Source organism: Hippichthys cyanospilos, chromosome 18 (genome assembly GCF_059441005.1).
Source record: "Hippichthys cyanospilos isolate Australia breed blue-spotted pipefish chromosome 18, RoL_Hcya_1.0, whole genome shotgun sequence".
Classification (NCBI taxonomy): Eukaryota; Metazoa; Chordata; class Actinopteri; order Syngnathiformes; family Syngnathidae; genus Hippichthys; species Hippichthys cyanospilos.
Window position 1 is genome coordinate 1,550,470 of NC_142386.1, and position 26,948 is coordinate 1,577,417.

At 40.8% G+C, this 26,948-nt stretch overlaps 5 protein-coding genes across 6 annotated transcripts; 3 read left to right on the forward strand and 2 right to left on the reverse strand.

The window, feature by feature from the left end:
- Positions 1-57: 57 nt before the first annotated feature.
- On the reverse strand, positions 58-7,260 carry LOC148408343 (beta-galactosidase-1-like protein 2). 2 transcript variants are annotated; one of them, XM_088441659.1, is made up of 19 exons: positions 6,261-7,260; positions 5,839-6,024; positions 5,697-5,765; positions 4,849-4,944; positions 4,467-4,575; positions 4,291-4,383; positions 3,983-4,064; positions 3,844-3,908; positions 3,676-3,760; positions 3,428-3,565; positions 3,210-3,290; positions 3,036-3,145; positions 2,803-2,949; positions 2,041-2,112; positions 1,857-1,935; positions 1,699-1,786; positions 964-1,075; positions 770-886; positions 58-650 (listed from the first exon to the last, which is right to left on the reverse strand). In XM_088441659.1, exons 1-19 carry the CDS (start codon positions 6,350-6,352, stop codon positions 564-566), a joined length of 1,908 nt encoding a protein of 635 aa, XP_088297785.1. In that variant the 5' UTR covers positions 6,353-7,260; the 3' UTR covers positions 58-563. The 2 variants fall into 2 exon arrangements, 1 of the variants encoding a protein (XP_088297785.1); XR_015868652.1 differs by lacking the exon at positions 1,699-1,786.
- Positions 6,637-11,153, forward strand: ei24 (EI24 autophagy associated transmembrane protein). Its single transcript, XM_088441660.1, has 11 exons — positions 6,637-6,779; positions 7,583-7,719; positions 8,182-8,327; positions 8,579-8,639; positions 8,735-8,801; positions 8,880-9,004; positions 9,785-9,904; positions 9,991-10,102; positions 10,178-10,289; positions 10,400-10,474; positions 10,689-11,153. The coding sequence occupies exons 2-11, from the start codon at positions 7,678-7,680 to the stop codon at positions 10,849-10,851; spliced, it is 1,023 nt and encodes a 340-aa protein (XP_088297786.1). The 5' UTR covers positions 6,637-6,779; positions 7,583-7,677; the 3' UTR covers positions 10,852-11,153.
- A 481-nt stretch (positions 11,154-11,634) lies between these two features.
- stt3a (STT3 oligosaccharyltransferase complex catalytic subunit A) lies at positions 11,635-18,138 on the forward strand. The gene is made up of 18 exons (XM_088441536.1): positions 11,635-11,739; positions 12,368-12,488; positions 12,559-12,619; positions 12,702-12,823; positions 13,317-13,462; positions 13,567-13,657; positions 13,738-13,844; positions 14,568-14,732; positions 14,885-15,065; positions 15,131-15,286; positions 15,453-15,544; positions 15,617-15,772; positions 16,053-16,241; positions 16,344-16,460; positions 16,530-16,632; positions 17,075-17,263; positions 17,350-17,465; positions 17,916-18,138. The coding sequence occupies exons 2-18, from the start codon at positions 12,401-12,403 to the stop codon at positions 17,952-17,954; spliced, it is 2,118 nt and encodes a 705-aa protein (XP_088297662.1). The 5' UTR covers positions 11,635-11,739; positions 12,368-12,400; the 3' UTR covers positions 17,955-18,138.
- A 293-nt stretch (positions 18,139-18,431) lies between these two features.
- LOC148408346 (uncharacterized) lies at positions 18,432-21,929 on the reverse strand. The gene is made up of 7 exons (XM_088441191.1): positions 21,831-21,929; positions 21,490-21,572; positions 20,356-21,104; positions 19,935-20,280; positions 19,791-19,851; positions 19,172-19,406; positions 18,432-18,951 (listed from the first exon to the last, which is right to left on the reverse strand). Exons 2-7 carry the CDS (start codon positions 21,532-21,534, stop codon positions 18,690-18,692), a joined length of 1,698 nt encoding a protein of 565 aa, XP_088297317.1. The 5' UTR covers positions 21,535-21,572; positions 21,831-21,929; the 3' UTR covers positions 18,432-18,689.
- An 893-nt stretch (positions 21,930-22,822) lies between these two features.
- Positions 22,823-26,755, forward strand: thap12a (THAP domain containing 12a). The gene is made up of 5 exons (XM_088439989.1): positions 22,823-22,982; positions 23,589-23,703; positions 23,842-23,940; positions 24,423-24,453; positions 24,553-26,755. Exons 1-5 carry the CDS (start codon positions 22,897-22,899, stop codon positions 26,355-26,357), a joined length of 2,136 nt encoding a protein of 711 aa, XP_088296115.1. The 5' UTR covers positions 22,823-22,896; the 3' UTR covers positions 26,358-26,755.
- Positions 26,756-26,948: the final 193 nt, after the last annotated feature.

Sequence of the window (26,948 nt, forward strand, 5' to 3'; positions counted from 1 at the left end):
GGCCACATGCCTCCAAGCACATTTGAATGTATTTGCATTGAAGTTTAAACGAGAGGGCAAGTCATATAATGTTCACGATTACTATTGCATTTATACATAAATGCATACACACATACATGCACAGTACTTATATAGAGTTGAGAAAAAAACATTTATACTGTGCATTTTAGTTTGCAGTTGACTTGATACTTCTCTGAAGCTTTGTTTATACACCTTCCATAAGTGATGATAAGTTTGAAAAGGCAAATTGAATACATTATGGGTCCAGAGAGGAATGATTTTACAAAAAAAGATCATTTATCTCAGATTACACAGACCATTTTAACATGATTAAAAAGTATTTTTAACAGCAAACTTCAGCTCTCCTAAATGTACACTTCATTTTATTATCAAATTGAACGAAATATATTATTGCCACCCATTTGAATATTTTGTGATGATAAACTCACAAATAACATTAACATCTCACCCTACACTCTAAGATCATGAAAACAAACCGTACATCAGTTCAAAAAAAACTTCATACAGCATACAAGACGTGATGGTGATGATGATGATGATGATCACTGAATGTCAGCTGCCATGCCAAGATCTGCCGTGTCCTCAAAGTTGACTTTATAGTCACCTTCTCGCTCCTCAAACACAATGATCTAATGATCATAAAAATAAAGAAGGCAAAATCCCACCACAGGCTTGACTACAATTGAACACATGTCAAATGATTCTGCTTTTTTGCCACCTTTGTCCGTAACATACTAATCCTACAAACCTGGTTGATTCCCCTGTTGAGAAACGGACCGGGGAGGTAGAGAGTCTGCTGGGGTCCGATCGACCAGTAGCGTCCCAAGTTTATCCCGTTGATAAACACAATCCCTTTATCCCAACCCTGTAAACCAAATAGAAATTGCTCATCGCCAATCACTGCATAGCAAAGCATAAATGCTGTACAAAAATTGCACTCACTGGCAGGTTGACAAAGGTATCACTTGGATAGCCGTATACAAAGAGCTGGCCCATAAAAAAAGAAGGGAAACTGGGGGTTTCAGGAAGTGCTTTCCAAGGAGCCTGATACAAACTAAATAAAGCAAGACATCTGCTTCAAGCCAACTGGCAAACGAAAATGAATACAGTATTTTTCAGACTATGAACCGCAACCTCATTTCTCTTGATTTGAGCCCTGCTGCTTTATCTGCAGTTTTTTACCCCCCTAAACACTAGGAGACAATCCCCCGCTGTTCCAGATGTCAATTTATGGAACAACTATAAAACGAAACTGAAAATACGGGAATCAATGGCTGTTCTCAAAATGACTTTTAAAAATATAGTACTAAAAACATAAATCGACGACAATGTATAAAACAAGATCTTCTATAAAGTTTAGACACACACACACACATATATATATATATATATATATATATATATATATATATATATATATATATATATATATATATATATATATATATATACACACTTCTGTCTGTGCTTCTGTATTTTGAAAATATGCCTCCATCAATTCATTTTCTATAAAAATGTTGGTGCTAAAGATGCAGGCATGTTCAGTCTGTTGAAGATAGGACGCTGCTGTAAGAATGCAATTAAATTTTTTCTAATGCTCAATAATTGCGGCTGCGGCTGATGCACCGGTGCGGCTTATAGTCCGAAAAGTAAAGTAGTTCTTAAAGGTGTACGCACTTATAAATAAAGCTGGGTTTCATTTCCAGGCTATATATTGTGAAGTCCTGAAGTGGAACGTCATTTAAAAAAATGTCGCCTACAAGACCTGCAAGAACGCACATTAAACATTACAGTCATTGTAATAACATGCCCGTTAGGTTTTATCAAGCTATCACCTTTACGTTGGTTGTCAAGATCCCGTCCCCGATGAACTCGTCCACAGTTTTCCACCAATAAACTCAAAGTCCGCTGTCCCTGTAATGGGTTTTTGATCATTTGTTCATACTTGACAAAAAAGAAAAACTAACAACGGCTGCAAACTAAAAAGGTCGCTATCACGACACAGGCCTAATGCCATACCTTGCCATCTGGAACAGCCAGCTCCAAATTTTGCCACTTGAAAAGCCCAATGTAACTTTTGTTTACAAACACCTGGAAGAGGAACCAAACAATTTAAAGTATAAATACCAAAACATTGGCTCAACGTTTTGTTTTGTTTTTTAGCTCAGGGGCCGTACGAAGGAAAATCTATTCTCAGACGGGCTGGACAAGTCAAATCATGTGACACAACTTAAACAAAATTAATGGCAAACAAATAATATTTTTTCCTTAAATGACATGAAGTGAATGAGAATTTTCTATTATTTTTTTTCATTCCTTCATTAAACACACATTTTAGAAAACATAATACGATGGGTCCAGTCCCTCTCTCCAGTGTGACGCACCGATTTCATCTTCCCCAACACTTAAAAACATGCCAGCTACCATAATGTACGCAGTATCGACATAATGCTCCCCTTCTTTGACTTCAAATTTCGAGTTACGGTGATTTGAACAACATCTTGCGGGCCGGGTTTAACATCTCTGTGGCCCGTATCCGGCCCGCGGGCCGTATGTTTGACACCGATGAAGTAAAGGTTTTTTTTTTTTTTTCTTCAAGATTTGTCCTTTGCAGAAAGTGAATAGTTTATCTTCAAATATCACCACTTCAAAAATGGTTTGTTCCAAACAATTGTTCACGCTTTTTGCCAAAGAATTTTTACGGATGAATATGGTGCCTCCCAGTGCTAATACAGAGTTAGAGAAAGCGGTACTGTAAAAAATAGAAGAATTTCAACTCACAAGGGCGCGGTCTTTAACATTGTCTCCTGACGTCAACAAGCCTCCGCCGGTGATTGTTGTCTCATACAGTGTGTATCCATAGGACTGTCCATTCCTGTTGTTGATTGGCAGTTTCTCCATGTTAACCGGAGTGTCTGACTTAAATGGCTGTAAAGATAATATTCAAGGCTTGACAGAAAAGTAACTCTCCGCTTCTCAAATGTTGACAGGCAATCTTACGTTTAAGGACATACTCCCTCAGTAAAGCTCAAAGCGTCCCATAAGGGCAAGTGCTGGTACATGATAGCTGGTTCATATGATTCTTTATGTTGAAGAACCGGAAGGTCTGGGAGTTCTTCACCTCCTAGAGTGAGAATCAAGTTATGCTGCTCCATCCACATCTCGGTTTTAGTTATTGCTCAACTTACTGTTGAATTGAGAAAACAGATCTCTGAGGAGGTGGTACTTCTGAGTGTAGTCTCCGGCTTCTGACAAGGGAGCGTCGTAATCTACGAAAATGTATTGCAAAATATAATTGAGGAGCACTGATCACTAAGTGCAGAATGCAAACCTTCGGTGCTGACCTTACGATGACATCATTATCGTGACATTTGCATGACAGTGAACTTAGGTTGATTTCACTTACCGTAGCTTGGTACCAACGCTTTGTAAGAAGGTTCAGCCAGCCCTCCGCTCATGAAACCAAAACTGGAGCCTCCGTGGAACATGTAAAGGTTTACAGACATCCCACGCCTCAGAATCTCTCTAACAGTGGACACCGTGTCTGATTTAAAAATAAAGATTTAAGAAGATGCAGGGACAAAATGAAAGAAAAAAAAAAACAAAGAATAGTAAGCAGGAATGTGTGAGTTTCAATAAATTGACAAAACCTACCCTCTGGGGGGAGCACGTGGTGGAGCTCACCCCACACATCATACCAGCCTGTCCAGTAATCCATAACCATTGTTGGTCGATTTGGCTGAAAACCAGAGCATAAGCCAAAGCTTGCGATTTGACATCTTTTGGAGAAATGGAGGGCAATTTTGTGGAAATGACACTTACCTGGATGATGTTTAGATCCTGAATGTCTCTTTGACTTAGTTTCTGCAGCTTCAAAGACTTCCAGACTACAAGGTAGAAGAAGATGAACTCACACAAGGCGACGGAACTTGAGCGTGTGCATTGACGGTAACGACTTTACCTCCATCTACACCCCCTGACTTTAATGTGTTGTGTTTGTCTGATGTCAGCAGTAGCTCACTGATCCCTCTGGACTGCAAAGCCTTTCAAAAAGTCACCACAATAAAAATACTGTATCAGAATATATTCACCAAGCATTTTTTTTTTTTTGTTATGAATAAAGGAGAGCTGTATTTAAGACAACATGGGCTAATTACTCTGAAATTAAGCATCACTTTTTTACAATGCGATTTTATTGGATATAATTAGATTGAGCAAGTGTATTTATTCTTGTAAGCTCCTGTATGATTATGTTACTATTTAATGTACCTCTTTCATGAACGGCATGTAAGTCTCATCCTTAGCAAAAGACCCATATTCATTCTCAACCTGTACAGCAATGATGGGACCACCTTTCTTAAACTACAAAAAAAAAAAAAAAACATTGAATAACTCAACAGGAACGAAAGTGAGTTGGAATCAAACTTAACAGACTGAATGGCCACCTGCAAAGGAACCATTTTTGGTATAAGTTTGTCAAAAAAAATGTTGACAGCATCAGTGAATCCAGGGTATGTGGTTCTCACTCTCATGTCACCATCTTGGAGAAGCCAGCTACGAAGAAACGGAAAAGATGCTTGGTCAACTTAATCCACAAATCTACAGGAACAACAAGGCCACAGTGAGGCCACCATTCTGGACAAAGCCTCACTCACAGGATCTCAGTCTTCCCCTGACAATGGGAAATGTTCTAGATTGAAATCAATGCAGAATGCTCTTGTGATTTGCATCAACAGGCTTTTGTGTTCCAGTAGCATAACAATCATTTTTTTATGTATGAATGTCTACATTTAACCACACAAGATCATTATGTCTTCAATGTCTGACCTTGGCAGACCCCCGAAGTCCAGCTCAGAGGAGATGTAGGGCCCTGGACGTAAAATCACCCATAAACCCAGTTCAGCTGCAAGATTGATATATGCTCTGAAAACAAAGTGTAAACAACATTCAATAAGCGGCACGATAGTTCATATTGCAATTAAACCGACCAATGATGGCCCCACAACAAGTTATGAAGGCCAACTTCAAAATAAGCAGACCACATTATGGTCGTCAATGCAATGGGAGTATTTAGTTTATAGTTGGCTTTTGCTGCAGTAGTTGCCGCCAGCTAGCTTTATTCTTTCTTGGGACTCTGTTTTATCACCATCACATTACGTCTCTACTAATATCAGTTCACTGCTATTAAAAAAATCATATTCAATTCCTTTTTGAGGACACAAAGAATCAATGGTCATTTCTAAAAAAAAAAAAAAAAAAAAAATCAACACCAGGGCCAATTAAAAGGTATTCGATCATCACGGCCTAAAAAAAACTCTGTTAGTGATTGAGCCCTAGTGTTGCAAGCTGTGGTGTGACATCCTGCTTAGCATGTGCCACTGCCTTGTTTTGAATTGCTTGAGAAGTTGCTGTTGTTGTGGAGACGCCGTTGTTGTCAGGTGGGGTGCCCCGACTCTTACTTCCACCCAATGCGCTGGGGCATACATGGTGAGGGAATGGAACCTGAGTATTCCCATTGTGCATACAAGCAAAGAGGAGCAGCGCAAGGCTTGGATTGTAATTGTACATACTGTACAGTACGTGAACTTGCTGCATATGATCATTTTCAAGCATTCAAGAGTGAGGTGATTAATCCCAAGCGATATCTTGCTAAATCACGCAGTCTTAAATCTCACTCTAAATCCAGCTGTGTGTGGAAATTGAAGACACCTCTCTGGGGCTGATGCAGACTCCACGGGACAAATCTGCAAGTGCACATGAAGCTTTGGTCAGCATTGCTTTGGAGGAGTGAGAGATAAGATTATTGAGCATTCCTACGTGGTGAGGGTGTTAATGCCACAGGCTTTCATTTTCATCAAGCGGTCCCTCCAGTAGGCCCTGGGCACACGAAAATAGTGGATGGATCCTCCGAGGATACGGAAGGGTTCGCCTTCCAAAGTGAGTTGGGATGAGTTGGCGCTCAGCCCGACTTTTCTGCTTATTCTCTGGCCCCCTCTTGGTATGCTGTAAAAGAATTGCAGTTCATACTACAAACACAAATGTGTATTGTGTTGAAGTTGACAAGGCATGCTTGAAAGCAACGTGCAAGTTTCCAGTACAAAAAGCGATTCACATCAGATTACGACCTGACTGCTGACACAAAATTACCTTTTACTATAGTATGATAACAAACTTATTGAATATAATCTAAAGCGCACGTACAAGTAACTCCTAACAAATAAATCGGTCAGAAAACTTACCCGATGTATCTGTATGTGATGACAAGAGCAAGAGAAATGCAAATAAGCGCACATTTTCTTTTGTGCGCGTTTCTTATTCTGAAGACAACCATGGATGTCTATGCCCGGAGAACACTCCCGCAATTGAGCTTCAACTGTATCTCTGTGCAAACAAATGAACACATGATGCTCATCGCTTTGACAGAGCACCGCCTTGGAGGAGTGACCCTATATACGGATGCGACTAATTTTTTAAACTATACAACATGATGGGGGTTTTAAAGTGTAATCGTCTTTTTATTTATGTGCTAAACCGGCTCGCATTCTCTGTCATTTTACCACGGATGTTAAACGGCAACCGACTTTGTTGAAACTGTGATGAGAACTACATTTCCCACAATTCTTTGTCATTGGAGCTTGCTCAATGTGTTTTCCCTGGGCCCGTTGGTAGTCCATTCGGTGTTCTTGTTGTTGTTCCTGCTACATACACAGGGAAGAGAAAGCATACGCGTTCAATCATCAAATTACCTGACGCATGAGGTAAGGAGCATACTACCAACGACTTCGTTCTTTCCTCGCGTTATTAAGTGTTGCCCTTTTTTATCGTTTTTTTTTTTTTACAAGAGTTACACAGGGTGTTGACTATTCCTGATTAGCCAGCAGCATAAACAAACAAGCTAGCCGGTTGCCGACAAATTGAGAGATCACATTTAAAATTCAGGCCGACATTTAAAAACAAATGTCGACGTCCAACACTGTCGTATTTTTTTCTCTGCAGGCTAAAAATAATGTTTACGTTAAGCGTTGGCTAACCCTCAGACAGCGTGCTAACGCCAATAACAGCATCTGAGAAAGAATTTAAACGCCGTTTTTCCCCTCTACGTTGCAAATCGTCGTTCATATTTATTTTAGCATGTGTGTGTTTGTCTCACCAAAATGTAAGAACACAAATACGATACGTTGGATTGTTAGCGTAAAAATGAACGACTACACTTTGATTTGTAGCGTTTACACGTTTTAAAGTGGCTTTCTTCTCTATCTATCTATCTATCTATCTATCTATCTATCTATCTATCTATCTATCTATCTATCTATCTATCTATGTTATGTGCATACCTTATTTCAAGTTATCTGCTATAAGAAGACAGAAAGTATGTCTTGATTAATAGTATGCATGTATTAATAATACATTATTAGAAACTCTGTCAAAACACACAGAAATGTCAAGAAAATTGCTGGGCAGATTAAGGTCTTTCAATATGCCCGAGAAAAGTTAGGTAAAACAATTAAATGAATCACAAGTATTAAGAAGCTAAATACCATTCGAAATATCTTCATATCAGGTTACTTGGTGATCATCCTCCTGCCATGAGAAGTGACCGCCAGGTCGACCATCCCCCTTCCTTCTGCAGTTGATGGATCCACAGCTGGTACAGAGATGACGGACAGTGTCAGGGCCTTCCTCCGCAATGTTGCAATGGTCAGCAGCAACACACTTGAAACCATAGCACCCGGCGCAACAGAGTCTTTTACATGCACTGAATCGGAATTTTCCGCTCTAGTTGCTTATGCAAAATATCTTGTACTGTAATTGCACTTCTAAAACCAAAAATTCCTAACTTACTTTATTATTTATTACATCAACAGCATAACAATCAGCATATGAATATGCAAAAAGTAAAGGTTAATTTGCCAAAATGTTGCAATTTGTTACTGATTTTTTTTTTCATTAGACCGTATAAATTAGGTAGGCATCGTGTCATGAATCATTACTCCTGCCCTTCCTGCATTTAGCAAGCAAGGATTAGGTGAGCATTCCTAGGAAGTTGTGCAAAGAACTGACCTGGATGACACTACTTTATACACAACCGAAAGTCACAATTTGAAAATTATAAATGTGTTAAATATGACACCCAATTACTAGTAACTTGGGGCCTTTCAGGGGATCAAGGATTCCATATTGGGGATTGGAACTATCTCTAAGCTGGATGCCCGCATCCAGCAGAAAAGGGAAGAGCAGCGGAGGAGAAGGGCCAGCGGGGCTTTGGCACAGCGACGGGCTCAAAGCGAGGAGCGCAAACCTGACAAGTATGTCGAAAAGTTGCATTGATTTATGTACCTCCTCCTTGAAACCATTTTTTTCCAATTGGTTTATACGGCATTTAGTTCACAACTTGGTATTCTTTATCTTGTTTATTTTTATGTCACAAAATCTGGCATTTAAATAGGATTTTGTGGAGTTTTTATGTCCATTATTGAAGTTACCAAAAACATATGCAATAGAAAGAGAGAAGTTTACCAGTGTGGTTGAGCATTTTGAGTTGTGTTTTTTTTTGTAGTGACCCCAAAGTAGCCAGCAGGATCTTTCAGTGCTGTGCTTGGAACGGAGGAGTCTTCTGGGTAAGTAGTTCAACCTACTTTTCACTTTTCTAAGACAAGCATTTAGGTCTGCACGAGATATAAAATGGTAAATGGTATTCTTTTTATTTTTTAAGCTCAGTCTATTTCTCTTCTACCGGGTGTTTATACCACTACTCCAGACTCTGTCTGCAAAAATTATTGGTAAGTACGATCTACAAAGCTGTAAGGGATTAAATATGGGTTATCCAATTGTCAGACAAGAGATTCTCCTCGGTCCAGGTGACCCGTCGCTCCATGGCAGTGTCTGGTCATGGTTAGAGTTCATCCTGACATCTGTCTTCAGTGCTCTCTGGGTTCTCCCACTCTTTGTCCTCAGCAAGATTGTCAATGCAATCTGGTTTCAGGTCAGTTGATAAAAGAATGCTTTGAAATGGTGTCATGTTACAACACTTTTCTTTCAAACCGCTTGTCCTACGCAGGGTATTCTAACCCCTCAAAGGGACATGAAATGGGATGTTCATTTTCATTTCACAGTCATCGTTGTTGTTTTTTTTAACTCAACAGCTTTCTTTAAGGCAAATAGTTTAGTATTTTACAAGATGTTACAGGGGTCAGTCTTTTTAACCTACCAAAAAATATCAACTACTGTGCAGGAGCAATCTGTCATTAGATTACCTTTTTTTTTTTTTTTAGTGTCGTTCCTTGGGAAGCCTTTATGTGACAAGTTCACATTTTGGACCTTGACACGGAGTATGAAATGGAGCAAAACCAGCTTTGTTAGAAAAAAATAACTGTTATCTGCCACACTTTCATGTTAAGAAAATCTCTAATGTTTAAAAAATTATATCTGTAAGCAAATGTAATTTTTAGTTTATGTTGTGGGTGGCTTCAAAATAGACGGTGCACCACAAATGGCCACCGTGCATTAGTTTGGACACACAAGCATGGAAAAAGATGCTGGTAGACCCCTGTTCATAAACGAGAATTACACAGTAGTCTCAGAAATAACTTGAATCTTCGAAAAGTAATCATAATCATTTAATGAAAATTACATAATACAAGTCGGACTTTGTTTTAGGATTGTGTTTCATTTTCCGGCTTCATACAGGTTTTTGGCAGTAGTGGATGTTTGTGGCTCATTTTCCAAACTTAGATGCATCTTGATAGTTGCGGCCTTTTTACAGGACATAGCTGATTTAGCATTCGAAGTGTCTGGCTGTAAAGCTCAGCCGTTCCCCAGCGTGAGCAAGATCATCGCAGACATGCTTTTCAACCTCCTCCTCCAGGCACTCTTTCTCATCCAGGTTTGCATCTTCATTTTACAGAAAGGTACAATTGAATGTATGCATGTTATACCGTGATAATGATTGTTTCTGTGTGTGCGCTCTAGGGTATGATCGTTAGCCTATTTCCCATTGATGCCATTGGACAGATGGTCAGTCTATTGCACATGTCTCTGCTCTATTCCCTGTACTGTTTTGAATATCGCTGGTTCAACCACGGTAAGATACGTTTGGTACTTTCAACACAAACATCAAGCACATGTAAGGTCAAACTGAAAGAAATTTCTGTCTAAGGCATTGAGATGCACCAACGGCTGTCCAATATTGAGAGGAATTGGCCCTATTACTTTGGCTTTGGTTTGCCCATGGCTTTGTTGACTGCCTTGCCTTCATCCTATATCATCAGGTAAGAAGATCTCAATACCGCTGTGGATGTCCATGCGTACTCATACAGTAACAGAATGATGAATTAATACTTCATGTAAAGGCCTTTATCTTCTTTTTTGTTCCGCCTAGTGGCTGCTTGTTCTCGATCCTCTTCCCTCTCTTCATCATCAGCGCTAATGAAGCCAAGACGCCAACAAAGCTGTAGTAAGAGACAAACAAAACTGCACTTGCTAGTCATTTCACTCAAAACTTTAACTCCAATTTCACCCAAAAGCTGAATATCCCTAACTTTTTGTGAGTAGTATATATGTACTGTATATACACACTCTCACACACGTGCCATGTCCATAGGATTGAATGAGTTGATGTAATGCTGTTCCCCCCTCCTGAGTCATATTTGATATTTCCCAATTTTTAGCCATTTTCAGCTGCGCCTCTTTGCGCTGGTGGTCTTGATCAGCAACAAGCTTTTCCACAAGACGGTCCACCTGCAGTCCTCACTGACATCATCATCATCCTCGGACAGGCTCACGTCCCCCCACACCTCCCCTGCCCGACAAAGACTCGCGCCCACTCAGTGATGGCGATGCTGCTGCATGAAGGATCCTTGCTTACATGTGACAAAAAAAGATTTTTCTGAAGGATTTCCATGATGTGTTTTACAGCATTGGATTTCAATGTTTTTAAATGTCATCTTTGGCCCTTTTATTATTGTTCAGTTGTCCACAATGTCAGTGTGACATACATGAAATGCCCTGTGCCTCACACTTAAAACATGAAATGCATTTTTGAAATTTTTCATTTTCATTTTGTATAATGTGCCATTTGGGTGACTGTCCTTTAAAAAAAACAGCACAATAAACATACAGTTTGAAGAAAATGATTTATCAACACCAGGTAGCAAAATGTGGTTTTAGAAGTATTGTACAAGAAAAACAATTATCGACAAAATAATTTCTTACTGCTGAAAATGTGGACTACACCTTTAAACGAATTAACAAGTACAGTGCTGTCTTTTGGTAATGGCGCTCGCTTTATTAACAGAATTTCAAAGAACCAAAATATCAAGCCAAAGTGAAGTTCCATCTCTTATTTTCGTCAAAACAAAAGCTAAGAGTATTTCACTTTGGGTGTGTTTAAGCAATTTAACTTTAGATGTTCACTTTTCATTTAAAAAAACGAAAGAATAGACTAGATTTTTTGTGCCTACCTGTATTAATTTTCGGTGCTTTGTGTTTTAATCAGTAGAGGGAGACAAAACGCCTTCCTTCACAAAGGACACGTCACTACACCAAAGCGGTCGGAATGATAGAACCAAATTCAAGCAACAGCTAAACTAGCCAATCAGAGCCATATAAGATCATGGTTGCCTGACGCTCAACCAATACGGTAGTGCAATGGCACAAATTAGGCGGGACTAGCTGCGTTAGGTTGTGTACTACTCGTATGATTTCACAGGAGCTGGTCTGGTAAGTACAGCTAATGGAGCATTAATAATAAAATATATTTTCTACAAGAAAATGCAAGGGTTTGTTTAGGCCATTCTATTGTTTGTTTGTGAATGTTTCCCTAATAGCATTACCGGAAAGAGTAGTGGAACTAGACTGAAAATAAATGATTAGCTTAGCCTTGCTAGCATGTTAGACTCCTGAAAGCAAAGGTAAATACCCACGAAGCACTTGCAATGTATTGTTTTAGGGACTTTGAATCGGAACAGGCTTACTCTTTTATGTTGCATTTTAAGTCCGTTAATTTACGGGAAATAACTCCTTCGAAATAGTGGAAGTGTTTTATCTGTCATCGGTAATATCTCTCCGAATAGTGTTCGCTGTAAAGTAGCCATACACTAGAATAAGAGACCTACATCAGAGTGTATTTATTTATTCGTTTTCGCTATATTTTTGTCCACGCCAGAGGATTGTTAATGGGAAAAACATCCAATCACTGCAGGACGTGCTTCCTAGTTTTCTGACGCCACCTAATAGTGCGTGGCCTTATCTGATTGGACTTGCAACTGTTAGAATAGTTGAATTTATTTTGCACTTTTAAAATGGGAATCTTTCTTGCTGACTAACACATTGCCTGTCCTCTCATCAGTTAGTAAGGTGAGCAATCAACAACCTCGCCACGATGACAAAATTGGGCTTCCTGCGTTTGTCCTACGAAAAGCAAGACACGTTGCTGAAGCTGCTCATCCTTTCTATGGCTGCTATCCTCTGTGAGTGTTTTCAGCATTTATCAACATGCAAACAACGGCATTGTTCCTCAACATGAGTGTTTTTCTTCAGCCTTCTCCACCAGACTGTTTTCCGTCTTGAGGTTTGAGAGTGTCATCCATGAGTTCGATCCGTAAGTGGAGTTGTGCTGCACTCAAACAAAACAAAATACAATTTCATATTTTAGTTATGTAACACTTGTCCGTCACTGTCAGGTACTTCAATTACCGTACCACCCGGTTCCTGGCGGAGGAAGGATTTTATAACTTTCATAACTGGTTTGACGACAGAGCATGGTATCCACTTGGGAGGATCATCGGTGGTACCATTTATCCAGGTAGGAATGCGAAAAGTAAGGCTACGTTCACACAGCAGTCTGAAGTGACCCAATTGCAATTCACTTGCCATTATCCAACCAGGATATGATCTTTTGATGGCAGTGTTGACGACGCGGATCAGATTTTTTTTTAAATGTGACCCAGGCTACTTGGTCATGTGGTACTCAATTGTATACATAGCTGATCAGTTGTCTTGCGACTTCAATTTGAACAGTTTGGTCGCATTCATACAACAAGTGACGAATGTGATAATTCTGCGCTCAAAAGGTGAAAGCAGGTTTGAGAAACCAAAACAATGTTCACATAAAGGTTGCATTTATCTGGAAATGTGAACGACGTCACAAAAAAAATCACATTTCACTAAACAAATGTGAACTGAGCATTAAGCCCTGCTGTGCAAACGTAGCCAAATTCATTTTCAAGAAGACTGACATTTTTATGTAATCGATAAAAGCTACCACGGTAACGCATGTGAACTTTCTCCCCCACTAGGACTGATGATCACCTCGGCTGCCTTGTACCACGTCTTACATTTTTTCCACATCACCATTGATATTCGCAATGTATGCGTTTTTCTGGCTCCTTTGTTTTCCTCTTTCACAGCCATTGTCACCTATCACTTCACCAAAGAGTTGAAGGTAAATTTCAATTGATTATAGAAGGTGCGAAACATGGATGAATTGTTGTAGTTTAATGCAAATCAAATAAGGTATTATCACGCAGTAGCTACTTTTCTGTTTAGGATGCGGGTGCGGGGCTCTTGGCCGCAGCCATGATTGCTGTGGTACCTGGTTACATCTCCCGTTCTGTTGCTGGCTCTTACGACAACGAAGGTATATCATTACACGTGTGCTCATGTTTTAAATGTTACAAGAACCTGCATATTTTTTTCCTTCCTGTCTGTCCTTCTTAGGTATTGCCATATTCTGCATGTTGTTGACTTACTACATGTGGATTAAGGCTGTAAAAACAGGATCTGTGTACTGGTCCTCTATATGTGCTCTGGCCTACTTCTACATGGTGAGCAGATTTTCATAACACTTAAAACTGAGGTCTTTTTTCCTCAAACTGCAACTTGTTTTGGATAGCAAAAATATTACTTAAAAATAAAACAATACGCTATTTTCTGCTTTGCCGGACTATCTCTGCTCAGTAAGAGAATTTAAAAAAATGCTGATTCTTAGCTTCTTGTAAAACAACGACATCTTCAGGATTTGCACGTAACCGCAACTTTGATGGTACTGTATACTCGCGACTCAATCGATTTTTATCACATGTGCAGCTGATGTATTTTATTTTGAATTTTGAGTAAAAGTGAAGCCAGGGGTCTATGTTCAAACCAATTATTGACATTTCCCACCTTCCCTGAATGCATCAATTGAGTCTGCGACCCGAGTTCGTTCTAATATAAAATTCCAAACAGACTATGGCAGGGCTCTTTGTATGCAGCAAGTCATTACTTCAGGCCTTATGTTATGAAAAATAGATATTTTTGGCACTCCTTAATGCACTTACAACCGCCCCCCTTCCCCCCAGCTATTATAACCCACTTGAGGTATTTTGGCGCTCCCTGGTGGCAAATGTTGATAAGTTACAAAGTAGTTTGTCCAGTGAAGGAAATCAGCTAATCACGAAATTTGAAAAAAAAAGAAAAAGGAAAAAGAAGAGTGTGAAAACGGCAATTCAACTAGATTAATTTCAGATATTCAGTGTCCTGATGTGTTTTATGCTTCGTGGGTGTAGGTTTCCTCCTGGGGTGGCTACGTGTTCCTGATCAACCTTATCCCCCTCCACGTCCTTGTTCTGATGCTCACTGGACGGTTCTCTCACCGCATCTATGTAGCATACTGCACAGTCTACTGCCTGGGCACCATTTTGTCCATGCAGATCTCCTTTGTTGGATTCCAGGTAAGGTGTAAAGCTTTCAGCACCCTAATGATATCCAATCTAGAATAATTACATAAAGCTTTATATTTATCTCATAAAAATCAATCTAATATTCACATTGAAATTCTTGAGAGTTTTGTGAAGTACAAGGCTTGCCCTCTCTATTTTTCCAGCCTGTGCAGTCCTCGGAGCACATGGCGGCCTTTGGTGTGTTTGGCTTGTGCCAGATTCACGCCTTTGTAGACTATTTACGCAGCAAACTCAACCCTCAGCAGTTCGAGGTGCTCTTTAAGAGCGTCATCTCATTGGTGGGATTCCTCCTGCTCTCCGTGGGTGCTGTTCTCATGCTAACTGGTAAGTCCCACATCACTAGCAGGTAAAACTGCTTGAACTGCCATATCATACTGTCCTGCCCCCAGGAAAGATCTCTCCATGGACCGGTCGTTTCTACTCCCTGCTGGACCCTTCCTACGCCAAAAACAACATCCCCATTATCGCCTCGGTCTCTGAGCACCAGCCCACAACGTGGTCCTCCTACTATTTTGATCTCCAACTTCTGGTGTTTATGTTCCCAGGTACGTGGATGCTCAGCACCCTCTCGTGCAACGAGGATCGAAATAAACGGGTTCGGATAGATCTTTGCTTTTGGCTGTAATATTTGGGCTCATCGGTTTACTGTGTGCACATCTTATTTATTTTTTGCCCTCAACACTTGTTTGCCTCCTCTCCTTTTCAACGCAGTCGGACTTTACTACTGTTTCAATAACTTGTCGGATGCGAGGATCTTCATCATCATGTATGGCGTGACCAGCATGTACTTCTCAGCTGTTATGGTAAATCCCAGATGAGCTCATCTGAATTTATGGTTCCAGAATTAAAGTCACCCAGGTCTCTTCTCTCTGCAGGTTCGTTTGATGCTGGTGTTGGCCCCTGTCATGTGCATCCTGTCGGGCATCGGGGTGTCCCAGGTGCTCACAACCTATATGAAGAATCTGGATGTCAGCAGGCCTGACAAAAAAAGCAAGAAGCAGCAGGACTCCACCTACCCCATTAAAAATGAAGTGGGTGCTTCCATTAACTCTGATAATTGCGTATTATCTTCAAATGCAACCTTCCTTACAAGAAAATCATATCATTCATGAGTCTAGGCACCTAATGAGAGTGTAAAATCTTGTTTGCGATGTTTGGGAGTTTTTTCAAAATTTCTGTATTTACAATGCCAGTTAGCTTTTGCACAAATCCGAGGTTAATAAAAACACACCAATTGTGTGTGTGTGTGTGTGTGTGTGTGTGTGTGAGAGGAGATAAAATGGACAACATCTGTGTTGTTGTCTTTGACAGGTTGCCTCTGGGATGATTCTGGTCATGGCCTTCTTCCTCATCACATACACTTTCCACTCCACCTGGGTGACAAGCGAAGCTTACTCCTCTCCCTCCATTGTCCTGTCCGCCCGTGGCGGCGATGGAAGCCGCATCATTTTTGATGACTTCCGAGAGGCCTACTACTGGCTTCGCCACAACACCCCCGAGGTCAGTCGGATTTTACAAAAAAAAAAGACAGTAGTGCACGAACTCGTGCCGATTTTGGAGCAAACGTTTGAATGTAGGGATCGTTCTCCTTACTCGATTTAGGATTCCAAAGTCATGTCGTGGTGGGATTACGGCTACCAGATAACCGCCATGGCAAATCGAACCATTCTAGTGGACAACAACACGTGGAACAACACGCACATCTCTCGGGTTGGACAGGTGAGCTCAGAACCAAGAAAGCGGCGACGCGCTTGCGAGAATCTCTCTGACCCGCTTCTCGGATTTTAGGCCATGGCCTCCACAGAGGAGCGAGCCTATGAGATTATGAGGGAGCTGGACGTCAGTTATGTCCTGGTCATCTTCGGAGGACTGACGGGTTATTCCTCAGATGGTATGTTACGACTTTTAAGGGTAAAATGTCAAAATTTTTGTCTGTAATCTCTTTTAATACTGCCCATTTTTAGAGACTCCTTTCATCTGACGCTTGAAAAAAATATATATTTAAGTACGGTACCCAGGATTATATACCTGGATGTTTTAAAAAAATATACATATTTGACATTGAATCAGTTAATTTGATTTTTTTTAAAAAATCAAGTACAAATAATGAATGGACTGTTAATGGACTTTTAAGCTTATGCACAAGCTAGGAATATTAAGTAAAAGTTAAAAGCGGTTTTAAATCTGTATTTGTTCTTGTGGTCTGAATCTTTTCCACAACAAATGTGAGCCGGATGTATTTTTCTCATTAAAATAGTAATATTTTGAGCCTTTGGCATTATTTTGGCACCAATATTGAAAATAAGGAGCATGTGTAACATTCGTTGACACAGATATCAACAAGTTTCTGTGGATGGTCCGCATCGGCGGCAGCACCGACACGGGCAAGCACATCAAGGAGCACGACTACTACACTCCCACGGGCGAGTTCCGAGTAGACCGCGAAGGCTCGCCCGTGCTGCTCAACTGTCTCATGTACAAGATGTGCTACTACCGCTTCGGTCAGGTCTACACTGAGGCCAGTGAGTCAATATCAGCTTCATTCAAACCGCTTGCGTTTGTCTGAAACGCATGAGCCCAAGGGTCATGAGCATTGCGATCTTTGCAGAGCGCCCGCCGGGTTATGACAGAGTGAGGAACGCTGAAATTGGCAACAAAGACTTTGAACTGGATGTGTTGGAAGAAGCATACACCACAGAACACTGGCTCGTCAGGATATACAAGGTAACGTTTTTTTTTTTTTTTTGGAGGGGGGGGGCGCTCAAGTTAAATGTGAAAAATTTAACAGTATCCCTTTAGTCAGTGCCTCTCAAATAGTAGGGTGATGCCAGGGAAAGGGCGTTGTTTTTTTCACGTAAAGTGTAGTTGCAATAAAATAAGAATTTTCATCACTTTTTTTTTTTTTTAAGTTCCAGGCACTGTTATGCACATGGTTACGTTTTGTGCACAGTCAAAATGACAAAAATCTATTCTGAGATAACTTTACCACAGAGCAGAAAATAACCAATTATATGTGGTTAGAGGAAAGAAAGGAGTTGACAGCTTTTTTTCCAGAAGTGGAAAAACAAACGGTCCGAACCGAAAAGAAATGAAGGAACTGAATCGAAAGGGAGGGTGTTGACAACCGCATCTTGCGTTATTTTGTATTTTAACCCGAGTGTTTGTTCCAAATAGGTCAAAGATCTGGACAACCGGGGGCTTTCAAGAACATAAACCCCCATGAAGACAATGAAACTGCACACAGCACTGAACACCTTCCCCTCTGGTCAGCAGATGAGTTGCTCAACCATACTTTGTTTTTTTTTTATACAGTGTGAGTCGGGGAAGAAAATTGCAAAGAGATTTGTGTGGGTGTGTATGCGATTTTTTTTGTTATAATAAAATATCTCACAATGAATCCAAGGGATGAGGAGCATCTTTTTGACTTTGTACAAGGTGGTCAAAATTGATTTCAGGTTTGTGCGTACTGGGTGGGCGGGGCTCTATTCAAGTTCAACTAAAAATGCACCATATGAATTATAAGAAAGATGATTGAACAGACCATCTACTGCAGGTTCATCATATCCGTAAGAACCGTTCTTCCCCATTTTAAGATGATAAAAGTGTACAAAGTATTTGCCTCTGGGGGCATGAAATACACAAAACTTTTGTTCAAAGATATAAAATGCCTTTTATTGTAGTGAGTTAAGAGTTATTAAAAATATGTACATTCAGAACTTAAGTGGAAAGGCAAATATGTTAACATTTTTCAAAGTATTCACAATTACTTGGACATACAGATTAAAATTAGTAGACCTTAGAAAAGGCGGACACTGGAAATAACCACTTTCAAAATAGCAAAAAGTGTATAATCGCTCTCAAAACATGTTTTTTTTTTTCCAAATAAAAAAAAAATAAAAAGCGTAACAGTGTATACCGCACTAACAGACTTCATATGCACCACCACAGTTAAGCTTGGACCTGCTCTGGCAGATCCTCCATAAGAGCAGAATTTTTTCTGTAGACGTAAGCATTAAGATCATCCATCATAACCAGCTCTGCCAGCGACGACACGCACGGGTCGTGATCCAGTAAGGTCGGCGGAAGTTGCGAAGAGTTGCGCTCGATGCGGCGGGAGCGGCGCACCGGCGTCAGAAACTTCAGATCTTTGATGTTGCTTTTCCTTCTTGACGTGCTTGCTTGGACCTCATCTTGGATTGTTTTCTTCACACTGCAACATAGGACAGTAACAGTTTTGGCATGAGTTGACTCAAACATTTTCTTTTTAGCTCCCCGTCACGTTGACGGAGCTGCTAGCAGCTAATTGAATTTTTTTAGACCAGGCGGCGCTCAAACTTTTTGACTTGAGGGCCAACAGTTGCAGCGCAAAGGCCAGTTAAGTTGATATGGCGGAACATCACCAAATGTTGCTGCCATGGGATTGACATTACCTTTGCAGATAGGGTGTTGTTTTTAAATTGTATTTGACCACGTGGCCATGATCAAGCTCCCACACGTCCTCCGCGTCAGCATCACTGTCCCCTTGAACTTCCTCACTCTTAAGCACTTTTTCACTTTCATCTTCCATCTCCTTGGCATCCTGACTTTCGGGCTCCTCCTCGCCATCCTCCATAACTACAGTTTCCTCTCCGGCAACGTTGCAGACTTCTGCGTCTTGTGAGGCTTCTAGGAACAAAATTGCATTTTTTAGCAATTTTTTTTAAACATGTTTTAGGGAATAAATTCAAGGTTTAAAAAGTAAACAAATATTTAAATTCACGATATTTTGGCTGTAACCCCGCTCATTCAAAAAAAAAAAAAAAAAAAAAAAAGATTTGCTATTTTTGGGTGGAATGTGATCTGATCAGCAAAATCCTGTTTTAATCCATCTCAGGGTGCGGCCATTTTGCCACTTGCTGTCAACAATGACATCGAAGTTGCTTGGGGATTGGCCAATCATGGATTGCAAATGTCACGTGACTAGACTCAGAAAACAGGTTGAGCCAAGTGGCAAAATGGATTCCTACATGTGCTTCATCGCTATCTTACATTCCATACAAATGAGCTCACCATTCTGGTGTGCTGAAGGTGTCTGCATGGCTTCCAGGACATCACACAGGTTCAGAACAATCTAAAAACAGTACAAAGATGAGTTTTTTTTTTTTTTTAAGTATTAAAACGTCGAATCTTAGTTTCATTTTATTAGCGCCTTACATCATCAAATCGACCCTGCACAACAGGCAAATCCAAATCAGAGTTTTCTGGCAGGTTGAAACTAGTGTTCATGATCACTTCTACTGGACTCTGCATCTGCACAGGTTCAGGAAGCTCCTCCACCTCCTCGCCAGGAGCAGATGCAGCAGGGTCCGGTTCATCTTGGCCCAGACTGGGTTCTGCTTCTGGTACCGCCTCCCCCTGCTGGGCCTGAACACCAGTCACTGGTTTCACACCGGTTTTGTGGTTTACAGATGCCCATGTTTTGGTTTCTGGACGCGAGTTTGTCATGGCGGGCCTCTTTAGAGTCTTTCCTTTGGAAGCTTGCCACTCGGCTAATTTTGCCCTGCAAGGAGAAAAAATTAAAAACAGAAATGTAAACAAGCCAGAGTCAAGAATACTTTTTTTTTTTTAAAATCACCTCCTTTCCGCTGCGGTTTCAGTACATCTGTACTGGGTGTGGGTGCTTGTTACAGGAGGCTTCTTGACCTTCTTATCAGTTACGGCAATCTTTGGCTTGGGGGGCACCGTGGTTCTGTTTGTAGCGCTGGTGGGTTTTAATGTTGCCGGGACAGCTGTGGAGGTCGGAGGGCGAGCGGAGCGAGGTCCAGGAAGACGGCCATTAGCTGCGGGCTTGGATGCTCGCTCACGTCTATCCTGCAGGGATTTGGATCTCGCGGGGGCATTTTTGGGGGGAGCGCTCCGAGGGCCATCAGCAACAGATTTGGACCTGCTTCTTGTCAAATTGGAAAGCTTTTGGGTTTGTGTTTTAGGTGCTGCAGGTTCTGACCCCGCCTCACGAGATGCGGCACTTGACTTCCAAATGGATCCGATTTTTGACTGCACAATTTTACCTTTGTACATGCCGAGGGCAAACTTAGATGAAGTTGTTGCAGCTTTTCCATTTTCCGTTTTCTGCTCGGTAAGAACGGCCCGATGGTGTGCTCCAACCACATCTTTCTGCGTGGGCTTGCCTTTTTTCAGAACCTCTGCAGACGTGGACTTTGCGTCTTGTTTTTGGGAGGTGATTTTCCTGGCACCATTTTTTACCAGCGTCTCCTGTTTCTTACCACTTTTATTTTGAATAGAAACAGCTGGTGTTGATTTTAAAAAGTCTTTTCTGATGAGAGACTTGACTCCATCACCGGGCTGAGCGTTCTCCTTGTTTCCCTGGAACAATTCCAAACATTAAACTGAGGCATCTGTCAAAATAAACGAGTACTCGACTATCTTGGTTCCTTAAAATGCACGAGGTATATTTTAATTGCCACGCATAACCACTAATTAGTGACAATTCGAAAAATATGTCAACCCAATCACAAACACCATGTTCCTGACTTAAAACGGGGGGAAATAATTGTAAGAAAAAATAGCGACGTAGAAAAACGTATGGTCGTGACAGAAAAATCCACGACTGGGTAAAACAGCAAAATCCGAACAGCGATGTAGCGGGGCTGGGAAACTGTAATGTAGATATGTATACAACCAATTTAACTCAGTTTTCCACAAATCTGCAGTCTTTGAAATGTTGCGATATGATGACAAATGTACTTACCTTCCTGTTGCCTGGGTTTTTACTCGAAACAGCAATGTTGCTCATGGCGCAGCTGCAACCTTAAAATATTTCACCCGTTTGTCCTAAAACACAATATTAATCCAATTAAATTACAATCATAATAAAAAATCCAGTAAATGTATCAAATACAGCAAATTTAATTTCCTGCACTAATCCTTAACAACGTCGAAATAATAATAACACTGTTTAATATTCAAAACATGAGTCTCAAACGCCATCCGATCATTGCGTGTTTTCCATGCTTCTTACTCAAACACATTGATTCAAATAATTCGGATGACTTTCAAATTCCTGCAGAGCAATGATTTAAAACAACTTACCTTTTCGGTTGAAAGTATTTAGCAAATCGAAGGCGTTCGTCCAAGGAAATGTTTTTAAGCAACAACACAGGGGCACCCTGTTTTCAAATTTGCTGCGAAAGTATCATTTGATTTGCCGTTGCGGAACTCTTATTGGTCAGGGGGCTCTCGCGAGAGAGTCATATTAGCCAATCGAATGTTTCGAACGAAGGAACGCGGTCGGGAGAACGCACCGGTTTGAATTAGTTTGAAACTGGCTATCATTCCACAAGTACCGGTCACTAATAAAAATCCGCTCCGCCTTGAATGTAAACAAGTGGGTTAATAAAGTAGATTGAACTCAAAACAGAGGGTTAAGCGACTTTGGGGTTTATGGAGAAAGTCACGTTTAATTTTTTTCCAACTTTTTTTTTTTTAACTTATTTACAAATTAGTACATTCCAAAGATCCTGTTGCGGATTTTCCTTCATGATCATATATGTGCTCGGAAATAGTATTCAAAATACGAGTGAAGCAGAAGTATATAAAAAAATACACTTGTGTTTATTCATTTATGTGAAAGAAATAAAAAAAAATGCATAGTAACACTGTATTCCGACCTAAATAAATATTTTATTTTTTCTCAGATGTGTTATTCTTAATCCAACTCCAAACAATACCAATTTAAATCTGCCCTTAAACCCAATAGTTGTGTGCAGCGTTCGTCTAATGTATTTTGTCTTAAAGTAGATGCCGTAGCTACCGATCAAAATGGCCGAAATGACGCGCATGCGCGCTACACTGAAACTTGACAACCAGATGGCATATCAAGCAAGGAAAAGCTTTTCGTATGCTTTTCACAATAAACGTTCTTATATTTAGTCTTGTAGTTGTTATTTTTTCCCCAAAGAACTATAGCAATTATTTTTTATAAACGTATTTAGAAAGAAATGATTCAAACCTGGATGTATTTGAGACCACACGTGCAGTACTTAATTCAAAGTGAAAGTGTTTCTTGTGAAATCCAGTATCGGAAATTCAGACATTTTGCCTCAAAAAATTGAGCGCTATAAACTTCATTTACAGAATAAAGACAAAATAGACGACAATGCAGAATCAATGTGCGGCGCCGAACTGTACAAGTGTAAAATCGGACTTGTACTCACTCTTCAGATTTCCTCTTGATGCAGAAAGGTAAGCCGAATGTAAAACAAATGCTGGTCTTTCAGTAAAAATAAAGCTTAAAGCGCTATTCAAAAAAGTATCCTCGTCCGCTTGTTGTCTTTGGTTTTCTCTAGCCACCGATGCTTTTTCTTGCGTTTGCTTTTGCTTAGGCACAATACGCAGGTTGGAGAACGACAATAATGGATTATATTTGTTTATACTCACGATTATTGCCTATTATGCTAATAGTACACTAGATGACGCTATGATCCTAAATTTAGAAACAATTCCTCGCCATGGTCAGCAGATTGTCTCTACAATTTCAACCAAAAAAATCCGTAGTTCTTTTTCTCTATTGGAACGATGTTTCAGTGTTTAAAAATGGATGAGTTATATAAACTGGTCTCGAAAAAAAATCGCCAAATTGTACGATTCCATCATCCGAATGACAAGGAATTAACAACAAAAACAGCATTTTTGAAAAGACCATGACTAAGTGTCTAAATGTCGTGACTAAATCTCAAATTTGAAGAAATGTATGTATTATTGACATATTTTAATTAATAATTAAAAAAAAGGAGAGACATTTCGTGCAATTTGCATTATTTTCCTAAAACTTGTGACATCACATTTCAGGTGTAAAACGTGGGTAGAAAAATGTCAAAGGGAAGACCTAATGGACAAATCCCCAGAACATCTCTTCAGATTCTACCGACTTTGTGCAAAGCATTTTGAATCATCTGATGATTGTGTAAGTCTTGTGATAAAATAATATATTTTTGATTTCCCATTTTAAGTACTTTCTAATGTTAAATGAAGCATTTTTACACAAGTGTCCATCGTATTGATTAGGTTGGGTGTAATGTTTCGATGTGCTTTTATTTTACAGAGTGATCCAGTCACAGCCATAAAGGATGATGCCGTACCAACTATTTTTGATGATCCCTGCAAAACTCTAAATGCTCTAGAAAAGCGCAGTAAAGAGATGGTGTGTATGAAACCAAAACAAAAATAATAATAATAATTACTAGCTGCAAACATTTTAAAACCTTCATTTAGCTTTGTGGCCTGTTTTGGATATGTTTCCTACTCTGCATGGTTTAAAAAAAAAAAATCACAATTCAAGCTAACAATCCATAGGGTCTTATTATTGCTTAAAGCATAATTTGCACACACTGCAAAGGTGAGATGCTTGTACATCTGGTGCATATTGCAAAATTTTGAAATTACAGTACCAATCAGATGTTTGGAAGAACCTTCAAATTCAAATCTTCTCAAAAACAGTAAGAGGTCAAGAAATTCAAGCTTGTAAATCTTGATAATGCACACAAAACAGAGCAAAAAATGTTATAAGCATTTTGCGGGGACTCTGTGACTTGTATTTTTTTTCTACACAGCAATGCAAACGCTGTGAATGGTGGAGGTTCGTTTTCTGTGTAATGCATTTTTTAATTTCTTTTTCTTTTCAAGTATGACGACACAAAGACAAGTGAAAGAAAAAGTAAGTAGCAAATCGATGCGTAAAGCTTCTTTTATTGCTGTCAAGAGATTAAAATATTTAGATGAATTATTAATGGATCCAATTCAAAACTTTGCGCAGGATTGAAAATCTCCGAAGCCGACCGGGAAGAATCCAAGATGTCGTCAAAGGAAGACGAATACAAAGACTATCTTCGTTCTTTATTCGAAGCTCTCGTGTTGCTGGGAGAGCAAAACATCCCGGTGAACGAGCCCGACAGTACGAAGCAGGACACCGTTGAATTAAACAACTTTGAGGCGTTGCTAAAATATCGCATGAGTTGTGGAGACGAGGGGATGAAGAAGTACCATGCGGAAAAAGAGGCCGGCTCACCGCCGGAGCTTAAGAAGCTGATGGAAGTATGCGAGAGATGCATCCGGAATAAGGTTTTGGAGGAAGTGAAGGAAAACGGCTTCTTCTCGCTCATTACCGACGAGGTGGTGAAGATATCGGAGGAGTGGTACCTCCCCGTGTTCCTGCGCTTCGTGGATGAGTCCAACTACCAGCGGGAGAGATTTGCGGGCTTCCTGTCTTTTGACGGTGACGCCGACGCGTTGGCGGAGAACCTGCTGTCTGAATTGGTCGACCGATGGGGGGTGGACATGGAGCGGTGTCGGGGCCAGGCCCACTCCTGCTCCGGAATCCATTTCGATGGAATCAAAACGTTTGCCGCCAAAGTGAGGGGCAAATATCCGGCGGCCATGCTGGCGTTTCGAGCCACTCGGGCTTTGAACATCACGCTGGCCGACGGCATGGCTTTGTCGGGGGTTCGGCTGGTCATGTCCACCCTGAAGAAAATCGAGTCGTTTTTCAAGCAGTCTCCTTTACTCCGTCTGGAGTTGGAGCACGCCATTTCCGTGATTTATCCCGACAAAGAGGAGAAGGTCAAAGAGCTGAAAGAGTCGTGTTGCGCCGGTTGGACCCGAAGACCCGACGCGTTCGAAGTGACGCTGGAGCTGGCGGAGGCTTTGCTGCTCTGCGCGGACAGCGTACACGACAACGAAGACTTGCGATGGAGCGACCAGATCACCTACGACGCCTTGGAGATCTCCAAAGCTCTGTCTGACTTTGAGTTCATTATTTCCTTGGTTGTGTTGAAAAACACCATGATCCTTTTGAGGGCTTTTGGGAAGAACCTGGAAGGGGAAGCCTCAGATGTTTATTTCGCTGCCGGCGGCGTTAAAGCCGTCCTGCACTCTTTGAAGGAAGTGGCCGACAATATCGAGGTGTACCATGAGTTCTGGACCGAAGAGGCGGTCAATCTGGCCGCCGCCATGGATATCCCGGTAGAACTTCCTCGCTCGCTTCTGAGGAAGCGTCAGTCCGACCTGGGAACCGTTCAACCGGAGAATTACTACAAGGAGCACCTTTCCGTCCCCTTGGTCAACCGCACGCTCAGGGAAGTCCGCGAACTCTTCGGCGATGACCACCTAAAAGCGCTGAGATGTTTGTCCCTTGTCCCTTTTGTGGTCGAGCTCAACAAAGCCGGCCAGCCCGAGGAAGAAAATATGTTAGTGTTCAAAAACGACATCCCCAACCCCGGTTCCCTGGCCGCCGAGCTGCATTGTTGGTGGGTTAAATGGAGTAAAAAAGGCAAAGGGGAAATGTTGATCACCACACTGCAGGAAACTCTGCAGCAGGCCGACGTGAAATTTTTCCCAAACATGCTCGCCGTCCTCAAACTTCTTGGCGTCCTGCCCACTTTGGCTTTGGATATCAGTTGCGACGTGGCGTACAAGCGCTACACGTCGTACATGCAAAACACCCCGGACGCGGCCAAATCAAAGAGCCTGGCGCTTCTGAACGTTAACAATGATGTGGGCTACGATTTGGATTCAATGGTCGAGGTCTACATCGAGACATACCCCCGCCGCCATGATGCTTAGGAAAATTATTTCCGTAGTTCTTAGTTCTCCCAAGTACTCAGACTCCTCCATTGTAATATCTTTTTTGTGTGTGTGTGATCTGGCTCCGCTTCCATTCACATGAACATCTCTTGTTTAAAATTGCAGGCAGACGTTTGGCAACAAGCTGGTGACCTTTAAGGAACTCTGGCGCGATTAAAATAGATATCACCTTTGCCAATATTTGCCTCTCGCAGGGATAGAGGCTTCGGGGTGGCAATTTTGGCACAAACATCTTGGAAATATCTTTCAAGATTACAATTGTGCCTCATGACTACTGTGACTATCAGTCATCCACAATACACAATTGTGTACAATTTGATATTTTAACTGTGTCAAATATACATTCTACAATAAAATGTTTTGGAACTTTTGTATGATTATGTTCAGAATGTGAGTCTATACCATTGTTAGTGCTTCATTATCGCTGCCCTCATTGCCCTATTACTGTTTTTTTATTGCCTACTTTATTATTATGTCTATTGTGTGGAATACAATGCATATGACAAAACGCTTTAATCTTGAATTATTTCTAAAGCTTGACCAAATAAATCGTCGAATTATGGCCTTTCA